The sequence below is a fragment of the Lepidochelys kempii genome, chromosome 3 (genome assembly GCF_965140265.1).
Source record: "Lepidochelys kempii isolate rLepKem1 chromosome 3, rLepKem1.hap2, whole genome shotgun sequence".
In the NCBI taxonomy this organism is placed as follows: domain Eukaryota; kingdom Metazoa; phylum Chordata; order Testudines; family Cheloniidae; genus Lepidochelys; species Lepidochelys kempii.
This window is the reverse complement of record NC_133258.1, coordinates 178047347-178070712: the sequence shown is the minus strand read 5'-3', so window position 1 is coordinate 178070712 and position 23366 is coordinate 178047347. Positions and strand designations below refer to the sequence as shown.

Here is a 23366-nt window from a genome sequence, read left to right as displayed (position 1 = left end):
CTTGGAGAGGTGCTGGCTGCAGCTGCCACGGCGTAGGTCGACCTAAGGACACAGCACAGGGCATGCCACTTCTCCCAGCCCTGAGTGAGGTATCGAGAACCACCGAAGTTCAATACACAGGCGAGGCCTGCGTGGGCGAGGAGAGCTGTGGGCCCGACACACCCTGCCCAACCAGCTACAGCCTGACTCTCTGGGAAGGGAAGGCAGGGAGCTCTCCTGCCATAGCAACTGCACCGGAGGGGGGACGGAGCCGCAATGCGGTCACGAAGGGCCCGGCTGGCCCGGCCCTGCCCGTGCCACCAGCGCCCCGAACCCCGCTCTGCCGCCCGCCCCGGAGCCAAAGTAGGCGCCAAGCCCCGCCCCCCAGGCGGCGCTGCGGGAGGGCGTCGCTTCGAGCCCCGACTGTGCATGTCCGAAGTGACGCATTGCAGGTACGAACCCGCCAATCAGCGCCCTCCTTCGCTCGTTCAGCGCCAGAGATACACTTTCCGAAATGTTCCTCCGCCACGAAAAGTAGCGCCTTGCTCCCGTCGTTCCCCCAAGAGGAACCCTCCTGCTCTCCCGTGTCCGACGCTTTCCTCCGCTGGAGCCTGGGGACAGTGCGGGTTCAGATTCGAGATGGGGGCAGGGTTTGTAGGCAGGAGAGCGGCGAGCCGGAACTCGTTCCTACTCCAGCGACGGGGGTGGGGCGCGGAGTGATCTTGGAGGGGCGTGAGGAGGTTTATGAGGCACTGCTGGGCAGCGGGTTGGGCTCAGTGTGACTGTGAGGCGAGCCGCGGCGTGGATAGGTAGCGAGTGGTTAGCTACAGCGTTTTGCGCTCGAACACCCCCCAGCGCTAGGCCGAGCCACCATGGTGAGTGCGTGGGGGTGGGGTGGACTGCGCGTCCCCTCGGGCTAGCTCCGGGTCCCGGTCCGCGGGGGAGAAGCGGGCTCGCGGGGCGGCGGCGAGTGGGGCGGGAGTGGAGAAAGGGGGCGGCGGGGCAGCGCTGGGGTCTGTGGGGGGGGAGGCGACTCGCGCGCGCGGTCCGACCTTCCCGCCCGGAGCGAGTGGCGCCGGCGCCGATTCAAAATTCAAACTGTCCGGTCAGTTGGCTGCGAGCGCCATGATGCTTGGGGGCGGGGAGGGGGGACAAATAACGGTTTCTCGTGGAAAGAGCACCCTGTGGGGTGCCGGGAGCCGGCAGTGGCGGCACTAGCCGCATCTCGCGCCCCTGGCGCTCGCCCAGCCGGACTTGCGGGGAGCCGTCCCCGAGCACTGGCAACGCACCGCGGAGCCCTACGGCTTGCCGCGGCGCTGGGGAGGGGCTGCCTCCCCGCCCCATCTGTCCCCAGGCTGGCGCAGGGCTCCGGGGCGGGCTCGCCCGGCGGCCCTCGCGCCGGGAGCTTTCTTGCTGTGGCGAAGGGTTTTCACTGCGTTTCGGTGCCGGCTTCCACCCGGACGCTCCTCTCGGTGGCCGCGGGTTTGCTCGTCTCCCGAGCAGACGAGTCCCGCCGGATCTGTTCGCGTCCAGTGTTCCGGACCGGCTCCTGGAGCGAGCGAGTAGCTCTTCTGATGCGTCCAGAGTGAAGTACTTTGCCCAGTAAGAAAAAGCAATACTAGTAAGTGTCTCTTACTGTCCGTCCCATTAAAGGAAAGTTTAGATTTACAGTGCAAAGGAGTCCTTTTTATTTCAGTAGCTGTTTTCAGCGTATCGGTTTGATTTTTTTAAGCCAACCCCTAAAATAGGGTGCTGGCTAAAATGTAACTGTAGTATCCCCTTTTGGTGGGGAAAGATGCCAGTTTAACAAGACTGCAGATTATGCCACTACTCTAGATGAGCTGGACAAATACCAAAACAAATACTGTATATCAGAAATAGGTTCTCAATATAGCAGCGAAAGAATTTAATGCTTACGTTGTCTTGTAGTCTTTTTCCTACCAAACCAAAACTGGATTAGCTTGCAAGAGCCAAGCAAGTTCTTAATATAGAGAAGGGTGTGACCAGGGGACATGGTGGCATCTTCAATATGGCTGTGGTCAGTACCAGCGGACTAAACTTGGTTAAACTGGAGAATGATGATTATTCAAATTGAATGTACTAGACTGTGCATAATGCTTTACCCACAACTCAAGTTGTGACAACATATATGTAATTATATACTAATCCAGCTATCTTGTTGCTGATTTTGTGCTTCCTAGCAGCATAACTGTGTCAGCACTGGTTATAGTTAATAGGTGTTTCACCTAAATTCTAGGTTCTGGAATACAATTGCATCTGTTTCTGTGGCTTTAACTTGTTTCTGATTTGGCTCCTCCACTGCCTGCTGTGGAACTAGCTTAGAACTGTTGAAGTCTGCACAGGATGGCTAGTCCTCTTGTGTAGCTATTGATAGGAATAATCAAAAGGTTTGACTTAACTAGTACACAGTTCTACCTCTAGGGGGTGCATTCACTGTTCAGGAGTTGCACTGTATAACTAGTACTGTAGGTCTTTGCTTTAAGCTCTCTAGTTGCTGTTTTAATCACCTGACCACAGATAAGTTGCTGAACTGCAGCTCTAATCTTGAGTGCCTAACAGAAAAGATTTAAATTGATACCGCAATCTAGCTTGTAAATTTGGAGCGAAACTTTAAGGAAACAACATATTTCAGGGTGCGTTGAAATATATTTAAAAAGTTGGAGGTTTTTGATTGCAAACAAAAAATCATCCCCTTTTCTCACAGATCAACTTAAGCAATTATATTCTTTAAAAGATGATATTTTAGAAGAAAAGTCAGGTGGAGAAGGCTTTCCAGTTACCAGTGGGGGGGGTAGGAAACTATCCTTGATCACGCTGGTCAGATTATACCTTCAGAACAAACTGATGGGTAAACAAGTGTTCCTGAAGCAAGGTGTGAATAATCTAAAGCCTGTATATACTGGCCTAAGTGCATAGTATGAGCACTGGGAAGTTTTCTAAGGCAACTGTGGTAGTGTCCTATTTCTGTAGCTGCTACTCCAGCTTCAGAACTGAAGGCATAACCTCTGCTATATGCCTCTCGGCTGTATTGGCTTGTGGGGACATATAGCAGCAGACTTGGTGACTACACCTTCAGTTGCTGTATTGCAGCAGTGCCTGCAGAGCTGGGCTCGTCCACAGATGATGTTTGTTCAGTCCTATCCCACCCACAATGCAATTCTGTTGCTCTTTTTGTTTTACTTTCTGTGACTATACATCTGAGGCTTCAATAGACCGTCTCCCTCTTATTCCAAAACTTCTGTCCACTTCAAGTACTGCCACAAGCAGGATAAATGTTCTGGTTAGTGATCTATTGGATGATTTGCATGGGTCACTTTCAGAGGTAGGAAGTACTTGGAAATCTTAAATTAGGGAACGGGGGAACACTCAACAAATTAGCTGGATTTGTGAACAATATATAGGATTTAGAAACTCCCAGGTACTGACTTGTTGTTTACTAGTGAGTGACATGCTCACTACTTAACTTGTTTGTGGAGTGTTTAATGGGTATAAATCCTCTAACAGAACTGTGGTATATCTGCTCCAGTCTGTTTGAGCTATAAAAGTAACTGGGAAGGTATTGCTTGTTTTGTAGTATGAGCTTTGAATGACATTCTAAAGGCAGACAGCTCTAATTTTGCAAGGATGTTTTCTATAAACTTGACTGGCACTGCAGTATGCAGCAGTGTTTGAAAGTATGCCATGTAAGAATTGGATGACTGTCTGATTCTGTCCAAATTTTGTCTAATACACTTTTTGTTTAAAAAAACTGGACCTGATAAGTCTGTATAGCTTTTTGCATCTGTAGCTAGAGAAGCTTACAAAATAGTGGACATGTCTGTTATTCTGTCAAACTGAGGTGGTGGGACTTAATTCAGTGCTGTGGGATGGGTCACAGGTGACTTAATGGATGCAATGAACAGCTATTTGATATTTTATTTTTCTGTGGTCATTACTGCATTGTCCATTTACTTTGTAGGCCATGTCTCTTAAATCTGTATCATAGCCCAATTTTCCTGAAGTGCTGGGCAAATTATTAATAATGAAATGGAATATTCAAATTCAGTATAACCCCTGTTTCCACAAATGTCACTCTTCAAAATAAAAAATTGAATACATGAAACTGTTCCCCATTTTTCTTTCTGTAAATTACCTGTTTAATTCATTATTCCTTTTCCAGCAATAGATGGAGTAGATGATTCCCTGGACAAAGATCTTATTTCTCATAAGTGAAATGAGTTTGAGAATAATGGCAACATTAAACTCTAATGTCATGCAGTAGTCCTCCCATTTCTTAGTTTTAAGACTAGCCTTGAAAGACTAGCTTGATCAACTTCACTAAATGAGTGGTCCCAATAAAAATTGGGAGAAGAGAATCAGTGCTGAAATCTCAAATTTTTATACAAGCCTGCTAAGTTCCCTGTAAGTTGGGTGGCCACACAGCAGCCTTCTTTGCATTGTTAAATTGGGCCTATTTTGTGACAGCCTCAGTATAATGATATAGAGAACCATATTCCTTAATTGTTGTAAAGCTTTAAATATTACTTTGGCTCAGTATTTACTATTCTTTTAAACATTTTACAAAATTACTAATGTTAATTTTAGTGTCAGCGAAGGTATGTACATCTCTAAAGAACCTGCCTGGTGACCTGCCGGGGGAGGGGCTCCCCTCCCTTGGCCCCAATGAGCCTAACTCAACCTGCTGCATCTGGGGTGCCCAAACCCAGCTGGGGTGGCCAGGCCTGGACCTAGCTGTGGCCTGGACCCGCCAGGGAAGGGGTGCCTATCCTGTGGCCGCAGCCCCAGAGAGGCATCCTCCCCTTGCAGCCCAGTTGCTGCCGCGGGAGTCCTCTCTCCTTACCATAGCCCCAGAGCACCCTCCTGCACCTCAAACCTCTCATCCCCAGCTGTACCCTAGAGCCCAGCCTGGAGCCCCCTCCTAAACTCTGAATTCCTCAGCCCCACCCCCACCACATGAATTATGTTACGTGTACCAGTATGAAGGTGATGGTGCACATAACAATTCCCTCTAATTTTTCCCACTCATGTGTGGGATGAACACTGCAAGCCTGCCACAAAAGTAAGAGTTTAGAGTAGCTGCAGATTATTAGGTTAATCTTCTGTCAATGGAATTTTAATGGGTAAATTTCTAGAAATACTCCTTAAAGTTGGAACAGCATGACCTCAGCTGAATGCTGATAATGTCTGAAGCTTATTTAAAGGTCACCTATTTTTGAAAATTAAAGAGACTCTTACTAAACTCCTCATACCATTGCTTTCTGTCGAAAGGGAACTTACTTGAAATTGGCTTTAATACTGTCCTTGTTGCTGGAAAACTGTAAGGCCCCAACACTAAAACTAATTGAAGGTTTATAGGTGTGCAACTTTAAACAAATAGTGGTGCAGAGTTGTACAGGCTGTAATGCAGGATAGATTCAGGTGCCTAAGACAAAAGTCAAAAGGTATTAAAATACAAAATTTAAGACTGTTTTAATCAAACTTGTAAGATAAAAATCTTGTAACCATTTGAATACAAATATCACTAGTAACTTTCAGTACAAGCTGGTTATTTGATCACCAGCCTTTCATACAGGAAGCTTTCAATAGACACATTAAGATCATTTGTTTTAGGAAACATTTTATTTTAGTGATGGCTTTTCTAGTCTCTTCAAAATCTACATTAGTCTGCATCTGAACCTAGCATGGAACTTGGAAGAGAACAATGGACAGACCTTGCATATTAAATTTATAGACTAAACTCCTGTGTCTTCACTATTAATGATACTGATATACCTCTAAACACTGTCTAGAGGGGACTCGATGGCTCAGGAGTCTAGTAATTGGATATATGCTCTTACCTAGGTTAACTGCTCTATATTCAGCCCTGTTCAGTATTTGGTCATTACTAGCTGGTATTTTAACAACCTAGGAAATAAAATGGTGACTAGTCCTGCCGTAGTCAAGATGTATATTTTGAGACTTTTTTTTGAATCGGCTCTGTAGCTTTAGGACTAAGCTGGAACATTGAAATGCACTGAGGCTCAGGTACCTAAGAATGAACAGAGATTCACAAGTGAATATGCTTTTGCAAATAAGTATTCTTGCTGGAATATAACATTATTTTTTCTATTATAGGCTGATCAACTGACAGAAGAGCAGATTGCAGGTGAGTTTTGAGATGCTATACTAACAAAAAACGCTACACTTGAAGTTTCACTGAATTGATTTGATCTTAGTTCATGTGGCAAGTCATAATGAGTAAGTTAAATGTCTAAACAGGTGCTGGAACTAGGGGTGCTGCCACACCCCCCTGGCTTGAAGTGCTTTCCACTATATATGGGGCTTACAGTTTGGTTCAGTGGCTATCAGCACCCTCACTATACAAATTGTTCAAGCATCCCTGTTTCTAAATATAGAAAATACAAACAAGAAGTTGCCATCTCTAGTTTGCAAGTGAAACTTAGACTTGGCTTTCCTTTCAGGTAACGTTGCATACAAATCAGTTTGTCTAATTTTGAGATTCTGAATAATAATTCTCTACTTGAAAACAGTTCAGACCCCATAATATTTATTTTAATTATGGGGAAGCCTGTTCTTTCAGTCCTACTTTGCATTGTTAAATTGGACCTATTTTGTGATAGCCTCAATATAATGATTTAGAGCACCATATTCCTTAACTGTTATAAAGCTTTAAATATTACTTTGGCTCTGTATTTACTAACTCTTCCTTTTAACATTAATGATTTTGTAAAATGTTTACTTTAGTGTCAATGAAGGTACTTACATCTCTAAAAGTAAAGCACTAGTTATTGTTCATCTTGAAAGGTGCCTATTTTGTGTAACCAAGCTTTGTCAGTGCTTATTGTAACATCAAATATAAAATCTCATGAACTCTGAGAATTCTGCTTATTACTAATAATTGCTTAGCAGGTCTTGCTGCCTTGTTGCTCATTTGCAAATTCAAGATAGCATAAGAACTAATATTTTAACTTCTTTTGCATCATATTTTAGCTGGGGAACCTACACTATATGCAAAAAGCAGGAATTATGTGTGGAGACGTCTTGCTTAATGCTGTTACTCTTGAAGTGAGTGTGGGTCTAAGAGTTTCAAAAGTACGGTCCAGGGATTAAATTCCCCCACATCCTGAGATAAACATTCACTACTTGCTTGTGGATGGGGTTGCAGGTGGATTGCATGATTATTGCTGGTTTTGCAGAAGATGAACTAACTCGGACTTGACTTAGTCTTCATCTATTACTATATTGGGTTATCTAGCTATACAGAATGCAGATCTTGTTAATGGTTGAGTTTGAATAGGGCATGCTGTTTCAGTAAATACTGTTAAATCTTGAAGTACTTTCCTGCTATTAAAAGTATATTTACATGGTATTAGAATTAAATGTAAAGATGCTCATGTTCAAAATAAACATTGAAATCTAGTCTTACCTGAGTCCTAAGTATAAACAAATAACTGTTACCCATGTTTAAGATTGCTCCTAAGCATTAATTTCATATTCAGAAAAATTAAATTTTAGATGCAAGTAACCCCTTTCCTAGCACAGTTTATATTCTCAAACCTTTGTGTATCCTCTCAGCATTTGTTTTGAGCACAGTTCTGAAACTGAAGAGCAGTGGGACTGTATTGTGTATTTATGCTGAAGTCTGAAAACTCTTGCTAATTTTTGGAAGTTAAACTGACTTATGGACTCCAGAAATCAAAGTCTAAAGTTTTATCTAATGGTTGTAAAATTGATCTTACTGCCATGGTACCTATCTCATTCAGCCTCAGGGCTTTATAGATAGCTGCTTACATCTTTCAACTTTCTAAGGGTTTTATTGCTAAAGATAAGTTTTGTTTGACAGACTATCATATCTACTTGTTGCTTAAATTAAGGCTTCAGTTGTCCTCTCTTACAGGCTGTAGTAGTCTTTGTACTGGTGACCTCTGCGAGGACACAGAAAAGTCAATATCTGACACTTTCAGGGATAATGCAAATGTTGACAGCCCTGTGTTGATTTGATTGGACAGCAATGACTGCCTAATGACTTTGAAGTCTAAAAGTGAAAAAACAGCTCCGCTTGAGATCTTTGTATTGGAGTAGAGAGTTTGAAAAATAGGTCAATTATGGCTTTAACATGTTCATGTCTAAGGTTCTGTTATGCCAGTCAGACATGTCAAGTTACTGATTCTGTAATTTATGTAAAACATGTACATAATCCGTTTAGTTTACATCACTTTGTCTGCCAGGTTTGATTATGCATGCATGTCAGTGATAAGCTTCTATTGGTGCACTAAGAGAAAAAGAAATGGATCTACAGGTGTTTAGGATCTTTCCATCATTTGATCTGTCTAGTTTCATCTTGAAAATTCACATTTGTCTGAGTACACTTTTAGTGGGTTTTTTGTTTGACAGCTCTTTTGCAGTCAGTAATATGGGGGAAATAATGGTGTTTCCATGACACTACAGCATTTACAAATGTACTTGATGCAAACAAAGACACTTGTGGAAGAGCCAGTGCAGATTCTCTAGCCAAATGGAGAAATTTATCTGTACATAAGTGTGGCTGTCTAAGCACACTGTTAAATCTTGAGAGAGTAAAATTTGATGGAGATCTTCTCAGGAAGATAATGCGCAGCCTGGGAATAAAAACTGGATTGAAATTGTGGTTCTGACACTTCAATTTTATTTCCCAAAACTTTATATCTGAGATGCACTCTGAATATGTGGCATACAACTAGTAACTGCATTGTGTAGTAAACGTACTTCAGTGCATCTGAGATGGCAGTGGGGGGCTTGGGTTCTTCAAACCTTCACTTCTCAGACAAGTGAAGTGGCAGCTTATTCAACAAATGTCTTCATCTATGTTAGACTAGGACAACTGGTATTATACCAGGTGGCTTGAGACCCAAAAATACTAGTGTTGAGACTTGGATTTCACATTGGAAGATTGTGCTGAGACAGTCCAGTTGACCCCTCTTGATTCAACAATAACTTGATAGTGATGCCCACATTTAATCCTGAAGTCCCTGTGATATGTAGTTGGAGGAAGGCTTCTGAAGAGTTAGGTCATGTCTACACTACACAGCTTTTAGTGACATGACTGTGTCGCTACAGCCATTCCATTAAAAGTCATGCAGTGTGGCCACTATTTGTCAGCTCTCCTGCTAACAATCTGTCAGCACAGGTGGCATTTACATTGTCAGCAGGAGTGCTCTCCTGCTAACAATGTGCTGTTCACGCTGGCACTTGTCACAGCAAAACTTTTGCCTTTTGGGGGAGGGGAAGGTCAACACCTCTGAAAGACACAAGTTTTGTCATTCAATTGCCTGTGTAGACATAGCCTTAATGGCAGAGGTTGTCTCACAATGATATAGAGAAAGCTTGAAACTTTTTCATGGCTGTTTAGAAAAGTTATTGGCTTTATTAAAGCACTTGAAGTCACAGTAGGTATAATTAGTCTGAGTTTTGACAGCTTGGTGGAGCCATGTGGTCTTAATTTATGCTGAAGTTACTGCTTGGTACAACAAGTTACCTTTTCTGCTTTATGGATGATATGTGGATTGGACTGTTAGCTGGAAGAGGTCAACAAGAATAGTGGCAGAAACTCTGGGAACAAACAACTAATTTCTGGAAATAGTTGGTCTACCTATCTAGCATACCACGTCTGAGTAGGAGCTATCTTTCTTGGCTGACCCAATCTGGGAAGGAGATACTGGGGACCAGATCGACAAAGGGACTTAGGAGTTACAACCCCTAGAAAATCAAGAAAACAACACTGAGGTCCACAAAGCCTGAGTTTCAGATGCCTAGGCTTCCCTCTTCAATGAATGGGGAGAGAGAGGTGCCTTTGAACAGGAGTCAAAAGCCAGCAAAATAGGTGGAGAGATTCCTAAGCCATCCAATGGTAGATGATGATGAGTGGGACATATTCTAAGCCCTATCCTTCTCTTGGAGATAGGCATCTAAATTTGGACTGCAATTTGCAGAAGGCAGCTCTTTGCCAAGGAAGATGAAAGAGAAGTAGGTGTCTTAACTCACCACCTCCACCAGAGGAGGTGGTATCAGTGCCCACCTTCTTTTAAGCCAGTAGTTAGAACATTGACCTGATATGTGGGAGACCAGATTCAATTACCCCCTCAGGCAGAAAGTGTGGAGGTGGTGCCTTTTCCTATGCATAGATCTTGAATGGTACCTGCTCCAGTGGGCAGCCTCTGAGCATGCCTACTTTGGCCCCACATGCAACTTAGGCAACTGAATCTCTGGGGCTTGCACAGGAGCTAGTCCTCTGGGCACCTAGAGAGGCAGCAGTGCACATGCACAGTCAAACATAGATCCCCTAGGGAACCCTGACCCCAAGAACTTAGTCAGTTTAGACACCTACAGTTTGGGTGGGAGGCTTATGGAGCCTAAAACTAGGAATCAGGCACCTGAATACCTTGTGGATCAGTGTGTGGGTCTATTAGTGGAGGAGACCGCTACCTTGTCCAGTAGGAGGGCAGGGTACTAGTACATCTGAGATGATTAGGAATTGGCTCAGGAAGCTGTCCTAACAATAAACTAACTTGCTACTTTCCCTTAATTGAGTATTTGACTGTCCAAAAATAATTGGACAGTTGACTTGTCAAATATTGGTCAAACCAGGGTGGATTTGATTTAAAACACTAGTCGGGAAGACTCAATTTAATCATAGGTTTCAGAGTAACAGCCGTGTTAATCTGTATTTGCAAAAAGAAAAGGAGTACTTGTGGCACCTTAGAGACTAACCAATTTATTTGAGCATAAGCTTTCGTGAGCTACAGCTCACTTCATCGGATGCATACTGTGGAAACTGCAGAAGACATTATATACACAGAGACCATGAAACAATACCTCCTCCCACCCCACTCTCCTGCTGGTAATAGCTTATCTAAAGTGATCACTCTCCTTACAATGGCCCACCTTGATTATCATGCACATTAGATAAGCTATTACCAGCAGGAGAGTGGGGTGGGAGGAGGTATTGTTTCATGGTCTCTGTGTATATAATGTCTTCTGCAGTTTCCACAGTATGCATCCGATGAAGTGAGCTGTAGCTCACGAAAGCTTATGCTCAAATAAATTGGTTAGTCTCTAAGGTGCCACAAGTACTCCTTTTTTCCATTTAATCATGGTTTTCTACATAAGTGCATTTTTGTTGGTTGTTATAACCTAATACATATTCTTCACAACTCCAAGATGTAGGTTTCATTTTTAGAAGATACACACTATACATTTTTCAACTGATTTATTTTGAAAATGTTTCAGATTAGTTTTACAGCTATATCAGAAAATGAATGATTGGTTATTTCATTTACCAAAGGTAATTGAAGCAGTTCACCTCTCAGTGACTTCATAAATATCTCCAATTCAACAGGTTAATCATTAATATTTAGAGGATTTTCTTGCCATCCTGTATTAGGAGGAGAACATCATGAGGCAGACATTTAGTTGTTTTCTTTAACTAAAACATTAAGTATTCTGGGTTTTTTCTTCAACAGCAAACATAATAATTTAACAAAACAAGCATATGTCCCTCGCTTCTGACATTTATCTCCAGACTTATTCTTGTCCAGATCTATTCCACCCCAATAATCTTCTGTTTGTTGAACTTTCTGAAACTTTGCACTTTTAGAGAGTGGTAAGGGATTGACTGTGAACACAAATTTGCAGAGGCACAATAGAGTTGAGGTCTTATTTCTCACTTCTCTTTATTTAATTATTTAAAAACATTTTTGCTGTTAACAAGCATGTTCCCTCTGGAGACACATCCACAGTTCTCAAACTGCAAAACTAAGCATCTCTGATGGTATCTTCTAGACCGGGATGGGCAGACTTTTTGGCCTGAGGGCCACATCTGGGTGGGGAAATTGCTTTCAGGGCCATGAATTTAGGGCAGGTGGTTGGAGTGCACTCCGGGAAGAGGCTGGCACCATGTCCCTGCAGCCCCTGGGGGGGGCACAGAGGGCTCCATGTGCTGCACTTGTCTGTGGGTACCTCCCCTGAAGCTCCCCCCTCCAGACCACAGGAACGTGATGCCGGCCGCTTCCCAGAGCAGGGCCCACGGTGCTACAGGGGTGGCAATCCTGCAGGCCCAATCCAAAGCCCTGAGGGGCCAGAGTCAGCCTGTGGGCTGTAGTTTGCCCACCCCTGTTCTAGACTGAGCACTGAGTCCCATTGGGTAGCTAGAAAGATTAACCTAAATAATGTAAAGAGAAGCCTGTGGAACCCCATAAGATTGGGTCCCAAATCCATGAACTATTGGAACTCATTTACAAAACATAAACATTACATGAATATATTGTCTCATTCTATAGAATTTATCATCCCTATTCCATGATGAGATATCTTTGAGCTATAATGTATCTTAATTAAAACTATCTTTAGATAAGTTTTTCCTCAAAGCATTTTAGCAAAAGTCCGATTTTTAAAAAAAACAAGATTTTTATCCACCATGGGTCAAACATTGTCAAATGATCAAAGTTTAAATCACTAACAATATCCTAGAATAGTATCAGAGCAAGACTTTATGGTCTGCAATAGGCTTAGCCATAGCCTTGTACTTAAGTAACTTATTTGTAATTAGGCTTAACTGAGTTCCTTTAACATAGAAAATGAAGAACACAATGAAGTGAAATTCTTAAATGAGTTACATTCTTTAGCAGTGTTAGGTTAGTATTTAAATATGAATGTTCAAGACTGAAGTTACAAAAGAAAAATTAAATGAAAATAAAACTAATAACTATATAGTCATTTTTAAATGCTTGTATGCTAGGTAGGAAGTTGGGCAGCTCTTCAAGCAGCCTGATGGCTGTGCATCTTTTCTCTTTGTTGGGGAGGAGGCTTAAGGTTGGTCTGCACTGAAAATTAGATGGACCCAGCTATATCGCTCAGTGGTCTGAAATCCACACCCTTAAGTGACATTGATAAGTTCCTGTGTAGACAGCACTAGTGCAACAAAGTTCTGCCATCGACCTACCTACAGCCTCTCGGGTGCGTTACCCACCTCAATGGGAAAACCACTCCTGCTGACGTAGATATGACCTATACCAGTGGCCTCCAAACTTTTGAGGGTCATGTCCCCTTTTCCCCGCTTCGGGGCCAGGAGCAGGCTGGGGTAGGGCACAGGGTAAGGTGGCTAGGGGCCAGAGTTGCAGGTGGGCCACAGTTGGGGCCGGCGGCTGGGGGTGACGGAGCTGTGGGCAGGCCACAGTGGGGACTGGCAGCCGGGCCACTGGCCAAGTGCAGAGCTGTACCAAAGCTGGGACAGGGTCAGGCATGGACCCAGAAGCTGGGGCAGGGCTGGAGTAAAGCTATGGGTGGGGCTGGGCTTGGTGGTGCTCCCTTGCCTGGCTTGGTCTGCTGCAATCCCCCGAATGTTCCTCCGCACCCGCTTAGAGGGGCGCATCTCAGTTGGGGGTCCTCTGGTGTACACTGAAGCACTATAGCGTTTTAAGTGTAGATAGGTCCTTTGTGGTTGTAAACCCTTTCCACTCCCTTCTGAGTTAACATCTGTATGTTTGTCTAGTTAGCTTAAATTGCAAGACCTTCAGGGCAGGGACTGTCTTAACTTGTTAATGTGCTTTGTAAATGGCCATGTGTATTGTATATATTTGTATGCCAGGCCCACATGCAATGTTTGGTTCAAATCTATTAGAACAATCAAGATACTTAACTTTCAGTTAGTTCATCATTTTTCAACAGATGTCATTAGCATGCACTGAAAGGAGTGATCAGGACACTTAGACTGCATCATGGTGCCATCCAAAGCATAGGCCACTACCTACATCAGGGCATTCTTGCTGGAATATTTGACTGGTCAATTGACCAGCTTGCCAAGCCTACTCTGTTTTGGGGGAAGACTGAGAAAGTGGTAGCAAAAATGATTATGTAAAAATAGGTTTGGTATTTTTATTTGCCTCCTGCTTTTTGATCCTTTAGGATGCACTGGGGTCACATTTTGAAACTTTCTCCACAGCCACAAGGGCTAGATGTGAGGTCCACAGGTGCCTCCAGAAGTCCAGGTAGCCATATTGGCCAAGAATGTATGTTCATGTATGAGACCTGGCCAGGAGTCTGTCTTCTCTCTGTGATGCAGCTCTTGTCACAGTTAGCCATGGCTTTGTGATCTCCAAATTGACCTATTGTAATGTGCTTTACTTGAGGCTATTCCTAAAGACCATTTGGAAACTTCAGCTGGTACAGAATGTAGTTGCCCACTTACGCTTACTATAGAAAACAGTACTGTTTTATACCTTTGCTCTATTAAGAGATTACACTGGCTTCAAACATTTTCATACTCATCATTATTCCCACCATTGATCCACAGGCTTTTACACATATTCAGGGTCCTATTTCCTAGACTTTATCACTGCTGTAGTGGAGGTGGGAGCTGGTGCAGCACAGCTGGGCTGTTGAGGTTTTTATAATGGGGGGGGGGCTCAAAGAAAATTGAGAAACCCTGTTATAGTGCACTTCTGATCATTTTCTATTAACATGACTGCTCACTTCAGTAAAAGTATGGTTAATTCACATTTTAACAAGTGCCTTGGGACAGTGACTTTCAACGTTTCCAGACTACTGTGCCCTTTTCAGGAGTCTGATTTGTCTTGTGTACCCAAGTTTCACCTCACTTAAATGACTTGCTTACAAAATCAGACATAAAAATGTGTCGTCATACTATTACCTTAAAAATGGTTGCTTTCTCATTTTTATCATATTATAAAATTGGAATATAAATATTCTACTTCCATTTCAGTGTATACTATATAGAGCAGTATATAAACAAATTGTATGAATTTTTAGTTTGTATTGATTTTGCTAGTGCTTCTTATGTAGCCTGTTGTAAAACTAGGAAAATACCTAGATGAGTTGATGAACCCTCTGGAAGATCTTTGTGTACATGTACCCCAGTTGAGAACTACAGGTGCCTTGGGATATTCAGCATGCAGTGTATGAGTCTTAGGGCTTGTCTACACTGGCAATTTACAGCGCTGCAACTTTCTTGCTCAGGGGTGTGAAAAAACACACCCCTGAGCAAGAAAGCTTCAGTGCTGTAAAGCACCATTGTAGACCGTACACCAGTGGTGGAAGCCACGCTAGTAGCTATACCCCTTGTGCAGGTGGTTTGGTTTAAGAGCGCTGGGAGAGCACGCGCGCGCTCGCGCTCTCTCTCTCTCTCTCTCTCTCCAAGTGCTCTGCTGTGACCACACAAGCCACATTAAGCTGCAGCAGTGCTTTATAGTCTAATAGACTAGCCCAAAGTCATCTAAGTAGTTGATGACACAACTTACTGTGACTACTGCAGATGGGTGTGTAAGTGAGAACTCTCTTGGAATACTTCCTGTTGAGAAACTTAGCATCATTCAGGGGTGTGGATTTTTCCTCTGTTAAACTGACCTAACACCTGGTGTGGACAGCACTTGCTTGGCTGGGAGAACTTACCTTGTTGACCTAGCTACCGCCTCTTGGGGAGATGGCCTGCCTTATGCTTAGCTGGCAGAATTTTCATAACTTAGTCATTAAGGCTCAAACTAGCTTCATGCAAAGAAAATGTGAATTTAGTAGTAAAACTTCACTTTTAAGTTTAAATCGGGTGCCTGTTGCTAAAGGCAGATGGTTTTTGGTATGGACTCCAACAGCTTCATTACTGGCTTGTGCAGCCAAACAGTGTTTCTCGTACTAATCTTCACTGGGGAATGTACTTGGTATTTGGGAGTGCTTTCAGGTAGCAGAGAGGCATTTGTCTCTAAACTGATCCTTAATCACAACTTTTTAGGGCTCTGAAGGCTTACTTTGAGCAGTGCTAGAGCTGGAGCAAATAAATACCTCCTGGAAATACTCACAATTGCACTTAACCACCTGAGTGGATTGATTGATATTTCTAGTGAAGAGTAAAGTGCAACTGAGCACTCAGAAATTGAGCTGTAACTAGTCTACAAGTGTACAAGAGCCAAATACTTCTGAATTTTTTTCACTTAAGGATGAAAGGTTGCTGTTCAAAGGCTACTTTTGTCTAGGATATTGTAGCTGAAATAGCTGTAACTGCCTACTTCAATAATGTAGATGAAACATCACTAGCACTTTTGTACAGTAGTATATGAAAAGGCTGCTAATGAAGTGTCAATCTTTTGTTCCTGTCTACTCTATTTTCAAATCGTTCCTGTGGTTTAGTGACTTATGGTGCTGATGGTCAAAGTCTTAAACATGGCCTTGCTTGGTTGTTTGCCAAGTGGGTCAAATAATGTGAGTTGACCATCTATTTGACCAAAGTCAAATGCTGAAATATTTAACAAGAATGTCCTGATTTAGGTGGCCATTTTCCTTTTGATTGCATCATGATGCATTTTCATTTTTATAATTCATTGGTTTACATTTGACTTAAAACTCAAGTGACTTGTTTTTGAATTAGGCATAAGTACCAGAGGCTCCTCTGGTTTCTCATCATAAGAGATGGCTTGAACCTGCTGCTTTTGAGTATCTTGTGTAACAGGACTTACCAGTTAAACCTCCGCAAGTGGACTTGATAGGGTTTATTCACTTCAGGCATGCTTCCTTTAGATCAGCAGAAGTAGAGAATTTAAAGTAGAGCCATCCAGAAATTGGCTAAGATGGAGTATAGAATACACTAATGCTAGGGCTAATCAAACAAATTTGGAAAACTTACTCATTTCCATAGAAATTGTTTAATTTTCACTGCTACTAGTTCTAATACTAAACTTTAATCTATGGCTAACCCTTTCATATTAGAAAAATAGGCACATTTCTTAAACAACTCCTTCAGTTAGGGAGAATGCTCACTAGGTACTGACAGATGGCCTTCCACTTTTATGAATGAAAGGATTGAGTTACATTTAGGGTTTCCAGTTCTAGTCGAAATTCGCTCCAGCATATATTTAAGAGCTTTTCTCAGACTTACTATGCTCTACTTCAAACTTTAATTGAATTGTTCTGTAGGTAAGCCTGGTAGACCCAAAGACTTTGCTGGGAGATTTCTACTCCTGGGGGAAATCTGCACATATGCAGAATTTATGTCCCCTGCAGATTTCTTTGCTTCCCCGCAGAAAAATGACTGACTTTCTGATGGGGAAGCCACAAGAGCAGGGTCATGACCCTCCCCAGCAGTATGTTTTGCGTGCCCAGGGCAGCCAGCAGAGAGGTAAATGACTGTGGGGCAGAGGACAGGACTGGGGAAGACCCAGCTGGTGGCTTCTACCCTGTTCCGGGTTCAGCTTCTAGTCCTGGCTGCGCTGAGGACGATGGGACTTCCTCTTCCCCTGCACAGCATCTGGGTCAAACCCATCCCCAGATTTCTCCCTTAGCAAACTCTGTAGCCCCTGCCCCTCCCTGCACACATCACTCCTCAGCTGTAGAGAGATCACTGTACGGGGAGCTGCTCCCCCATCCACCCAATGCTTGTGCATCCAGACCCTCCCAAAGAGCCTCACTCTGCTGGACCCATAATCGCCCCATTCCCCCTGTACCTGGACCACACCAATGAGCCACCTGCACGTGGATCCCCAAAGAGCCTCACTCTGCTGGACCCATAATCGCCCCATTCCCCCTGTACCTGGACCACACCAATGAGCCACCTGCACGTGGATCCCCACTGAGCCCAAACCGTCTTCACCTGGACCCCCTGCAACATCCCATAAACATTGCACCCAGAACCCCCCAACAAGCCCCTGTGCAGCCAGATTGCCCCGCACCTGGATTCCCCCACCGAGCTGCCTGCACCCAGATTGCTTCACACAGAACCTTATCAACCCACTCCTGGATCCCTCCACACTTGGACCCTGCCAGACTGAGCCTGCCTGCCTGCATCTCACATGGAGTGGCAGGGCCCTGGGGTGTTTCTGGGGCAGGCCTGGTCCTTGGGCTGTCAGTGTTGGGTGCAGCCTTGCTGCTGAGTCTGTGTCCCTGTGCTCCCCAATGCCATGGTGGAGCCGCCACGTTTATTTTAAAAAATTTGCAGGATTTAATTTTTTGGCACAGAATGCCCTCGGGTAATTTTTCCTCAAAGCAAGGGCTCTAGATACAGTATTCAGTGCCTGAAATAACTAATAACCTGCCTAATCTAAAACAGGAAACCATAAGTGTTTGTAACTGATCACAGGTGATACATCTTGACTTTTTGATTAGTCATTTCAAATTAAATTGGTTTTAATAATCTCTTGTCTCGTCAAACAGAATTCAAAGAAGCCTTTTCACTATTTGACAAGGATGGTGATGGTACTATAACAACAAAGGAATTGGGGACAGTGATGAGGTCACTTGGCCAAAACCCCACAGAAGCTGAGTTACAGGATATGATCAATGAAGTAGATGCTGATGGTAAGCTTTCTAAGAAGCAATTTGTTGAATATAAACTTCTTAAATGTGTTACTAATAACAGAATTAATTCTCTTGCAGGCAATGGCACAATTGACTTTCCAGAATTTCTGACAATGATGGCAAGAAAAATGAAAGATACAGACAGTGAAGAAGAAATTAGAGAAGCATTCCGTGTGTTTGATAAGGTACTAAAGTATCGTATAAGGTTTGCAAGTTAGTTGAGGGATTGAATAAAACAAATTCCAAATAACTCTTACTACTAAATCCCAAATGACTAGTCTAGAAATTCTATATACAGTAGTAAGATCATACCTAGTCACTACCAATTGCCACTATTGTTGGACTTTGGATGATCCTCTCATGTAACAAATAGAAGGCCTGGACATATTTTAGGTGCTAGTCAATGGGAAATTACTCCTATTTGGGGTGATTGTGAAATCTTAATAAACTTCATTGGGAGGCATGTTACAACACTTAATGTACATGGGGAGATCCCTTTCAGGAGTGTCACGCAGTAGACAAATTTCAGGAGATACTTCAGTAAGGCACTCGGGTGCCTATCTAAATGGTCCACATACTTGTTGTAAGCTGGAAATTATATCCTAGCTTCCATAAATTTACAGGCTCTCAGCAGTACGAAACACTTTGGCTGCAACTCCATGGATTTTTTTAGATATATTCAAATGCACTAAAAACTGCTTAAATTCAAACAATGGCTTGTTCCTTATACTTACGAATGTACAATATCAAAGTAGGGTTGCGAACAGCCACAACTTACTGCTTGTACATAATTGTTTATAGAGGAAACATCAAATCAGACCAGTTAGATTTTCTTGAATGTTATAGCTGATATGATATGCATGTTAAGTCAGTTGTACAGTTAATTTATTGGCTTTTACTTATGAATTACTGAGGTACTACTGAAAACAATTCTGACGTGGTCACTTCCCTTCTGGAAGTGGTGTTGTGATGGAGAGAGCAATTAGCGACTCTTCCATTCTAGAGAAGATCCTACTTCTTGTCTAGAAGTACTGTATGTAGAGTAATTTCAGAGGTTATTTGGTTCACATTGAAATTCTCTTTAAACAGTTTAAACTTGTTTCTTTAGGATGGAAATGGTTATATTAGTGCTGCAGAACTTCGCCATGTGATGACAAATCTTGGAGAGAAGCTAACAGATGAAGAAGTTGATGAGATGATTAGGGAAGCAGACATTGATGGTGATGGTCAAGTAAACTATGAAGGTAAATTTCACTAGAAACAATGCATTCTTGTTTTCTGATCTGAGGAGCTACTTGGTGGATAAGGATGACCTGAAGTGTTCAGCTGAAGTCGAGCTTCATTCAGCTACACCAGACGACTACAAGAATTTGTTTATGTAGGAAATATCTCCTCAATGTAGGGATTTTTATGGAGAAGGGTACTTAACTGTATATATTTGGTACAATTTAAATCACTCCAGCTCCTCAAATACTTGCATAAGTGATTCTTTGGCTCCCAATTATAGATACGAGTTTATTGCTGCTTTTACTTCTAGAGATGAAGGATGGCAGTGGAACCATTATAAAGACCTGTTAAATTCAGGTGACTAATGCAGTGTCTCAAAATCCTTCCCAAAACTAACTCAACCAGAACCAGTAGCTCCATCCAGTATAATGTTGTACCGAGTGAGGTGAGTTTTTAACTGGTGATTGTACATGTATTTAGCTCTGCCCCAATTTAAAGCGATTCATCTGAAAACCATACTAGGAAGTCTAGTCCATTGAAGTCTTTAGTCAAGAGTTAAATCTGAATTCTTACACCTGCAAAGTTAGTTAAATGTCTTCAATTTGAGGAGAAAATTCCTTAAACCCTGTACTCTAAAGAACTCTAGACTTAACAAATATATATATAAAGCATTTCATGTGAAATAGTACAGCAGTGACCTACTTATACCAGGTTTGTGTTCCTTGGTCACTGGTATCCCAAGACTCTTTACTTGTTAAATCCATTAAAATTTTAAATTTGAGTGCTTGGTCATGTGTTCATAGTGTCAAAGGGTTACTGTTGTTTGAAATGAAGCTGGATAGTGTTAGGATTTCATTTTATCCTTTGGAATTATACATATTGTAAGGACCCTAGTTGATCTCATGTCCACAGATAACTTCTAGCTCAACTCTAGGGCAACAAAGGGAGTCTTTATGGATACCTAAAAAAGAATCAAATCCTTCAGTTGTAATAGTCCTTAATATTTCTAGTCAGCTAAGATATACAGAAAGGTGTGTAATCTCAAGCTTTTGCTTTGGAGTGAGAAGCCATTTAAGTTGTTATAGACATGCTGTTAATGGGTCCAAAGTTGCTACTCCAATTTATATTGCAGTAAAAGAGGGTAAGCAACCACCATTTAGACTTCTAGCAATTAGTGTACAGAGTTACAGAAACAAGCAACTATCAATCCTATATATAGCCAGTTATTTCCATTTTGACAAAGTCTAGCACTAGTCCCTGTACTCTCTCTACATCTGAGACTATTTTTCACAGAAAAGGTTCCACTTTTCCTGAAGCAAAAAGGCAAATTTTTAGAGGGCAGCTAACATTAAGCACACTCTAATGGCCAGGACCAAATAAATCATGTTTCACTATATACATAAAATCTAGACCCTGAGAGCTCTATTTTAGTAATTGGGTTTCTTTCCTTTTCTTCCCCCTTATGAATGGCTAGTCCCCTCCCTTGAAGCTGAAGCAGAGAAATTAGACCAGAGTATGAAGAAAGCACATGCAATTAGGCACTGAGATCCTGCTCCACCTCTCCTGCCATTCTTCCTTCTCCTAACAAGAGAAGTGTGCTGCTCATTTGGGAGAGCAGGTCCCCTTTCTTCCAGCAGTCTTTGTGGCTCCTTCTCCCTGTGCTTCTCAGTGGCTAGTCAATACCCAAGAGCATGCCAGTTGCCCTCAAACTCCACCCCATCAGCATGCTCATCCCTAGGTCAGTGAGACCAAGATTCATAGATTCTGAGGTCAGGAGGGACTATTGTGGTGGTGTTTTCCGACCTGTGTAACACGTCATAGAAATTCCTCAAAATAATTCCTAGAGCATATTTTTAGGAAAAGCAGTCAGTCTGGATTTAAAAATTCGGTGATGGATTCTCCATCAAGACCCTTGGTAAATTTGTTCCAATGGTTAATTACCCTCGCTGTCAAAAATGCACAGTATGAATTTCTCTAGCTTCAACTTTCAGCCATTGGATAGTGTTATATCTTTGCTGTATTGGTAAACAAAATAGTTAATGGGTTCTTGATGTAAATATTTAGGCTGTTATCAAGTCACCCCTAAACTGTCAACTGCTTCATTGGTCCATATTGCAGCCTCTTCTGTGCAAACACAATAAACTAGTTATTTCAATTTTGTATTTCATGGCAGTTAACAATCAGTCTCCTATGAAAGTGATTGGTAATGCGGTCTTTGCCCAATCAAAGCTGGTTGGGTAAAATAGTAAAACAAAGGGCAATAGTATTGTACAGAGTGGAAGTCTCCAAAGCAGACAAATATCTGCAGCTGCTAAGCATTTGCTAAAGATCTGTCAAAGAAACCTGAAGACTTAATTATGGCCTTCTAGAGGCTTGCTAGAAATATTTCCTAACTGTGGTATGAGGTGTAAGATAAGGCCCCAAAACGCTGTGGGACTCAATACCACAAATGTCCTTATGTTTAGTGGGACAAGCCAACCCCCAGTAAGTTTAGAACTAAAACTGTAGCAAATGATATGCTGATATGCAGGTCACAGGGTTCTCCTGGAATAGTGCTGGAGAAGATAGCCTAACTTCAAACCCCTTCCTGTAAGAGACATCTCAGACATTGATTAGGAGTATCAGTTCTATGTGAAACAGCATCAAGGTATTTAAGAAGCCAACTCAGAGTTCCTCCTACACAAGCATTCAGGTCTTGAACAGTTCAGGCAAACAATGCACATTACAACAAAGCTTAAACTTCTTCATAATTTATAAACACTAGCAGCCTATTTAATTTTAAAACCAGGAAAAAATATCCATCTCCCTTTCTATTTCATATAAGAAGTCTTGAAGTTTAAATCTCATCAGTGTGATAGATTTGCTTGCTTTGATCTGCTTAGCTCTTGGAAGGCTCCAGACTGCTGTCCCTGTATGGCCCAGGGTCCTAATGAACAGCTCAGCCTACCATTAGGGAATTTTTTCCCAAGAATCCCCTGCAACATTTCATGAACGCCCAGGGGTTCACAAACCCCATTTTGGGAACCACTGGTGTAGAGGGAGATTCCTTTCTGTTCTGAGAGCCTGTAGTCTAATTGCATAAGAACTTAGTTTGAGAGATACTAATACAACTCTCTTTTCCTTTGCAGAGTTTGTACAAATGATGACAGCAAAGTGAAGAGATTGTACAGAATGTGTTAAATTTCTTGTACAAAATTGTTTATTTGCCTTCTCTGTTTGTAACTTATCTGTAAAAGGTTTTTCCCTTACTGTCAAAAGAATATGCATGTATAGTAATTAGAATTCCATTCCTCCATGTTTTTCTCCCTTTATCTTACTGTCATTGTTCTGATAATTTTTTGGAAAATTGATCAAAGTAACAAATGTTGCATGTGGCTTACTCTGGATATTTAAGCCCTTCTGCACATCTAAAGTTAGTTGGAGTTGATCAAATGTGGGAACATCTGGGTTATGCCTGTTAAAGTAGCTTTCTTTAGGAAACTTAGCATGTTGTTGAAATGTGGAGCCTTAACTCTGCGTGGACTATTGATAGTTAACAATATGAAACTTAAAAGTTGCACTATTGCAAAACGGGTGTATTATCCAGGTACTCGTACACTATTTTTTGTACTACTGGTCCTGTACCGGAAAAAAACATTTTCTCCTATTACTATGCTTTTTAAACTTTGTTTAGCCACTTATTTTCAGAAGAATCTGCTTATGGCACAATTTGCCTCAAATCCATTCCAAGTTGTATATTTGTTTTCCAATAAAAAAAATTTCAATTTACCCATATTGTTTGTGTATCCTTGTATTATTTATGGTATTAG

General features: G+C 42.2%; 1 protein-coding gene and 1 long non-coding RNA gene across 4 annotated transcripts in view; one reads left to right on the top strand and one right to left on the bottom strand.

Annotated features, from left to right (window-relative positions):
• The window catches only part of LOC140909572 (uncharacterized), an 86683-nt gene extending 85970 nt beyond the window's left edge, over positions 1–713 (bottom strand). Inside the window, exon 1 of the long non-coding RNA XR_012158273.1 lies at positions 440–713. This is a non-coding gene — a long non-coding RNA (uncharacterized lncRNA). The remainder of the gene's footprint in view (positions 1–439) is intronic.
• Positions 48–23331, top strand: CALM2 (calmodulin 2). 3 transcript variants are annotated; one of them, XM_073339144.1, is made up of 6 exons: positions 48–431; positions 6115–6145; positions 18187–18330; positions 18409–18515; positions 19439–19574; positions 22686–23331. In XM_073339144.1, exons 1-6 carry the CDS (start codon positions 63–65, stop codon positions 22712–22714), a joined length of 816 nt encoding a protein of 271 aa, XP_073195245.1. In that variant the 5' UTR covers positions 48–62; the 3' UTR covers positions 22715–23331. The 3 variants fall into 3 exon arrangements, with proteins under 3 accessions (XP_073195245.1, XP_073195246.1, XP_073195247.1); XM_073339145.1 differs by lacking the exon at positions 48–431 and adding an exon at positions 716–854; XM_073339146.1 differs by lacking the exon at positions 48–431 and adding an exon at positions 1521–1600.
• Positions 23332–23366: the final 35 nt, after the last annotated feature.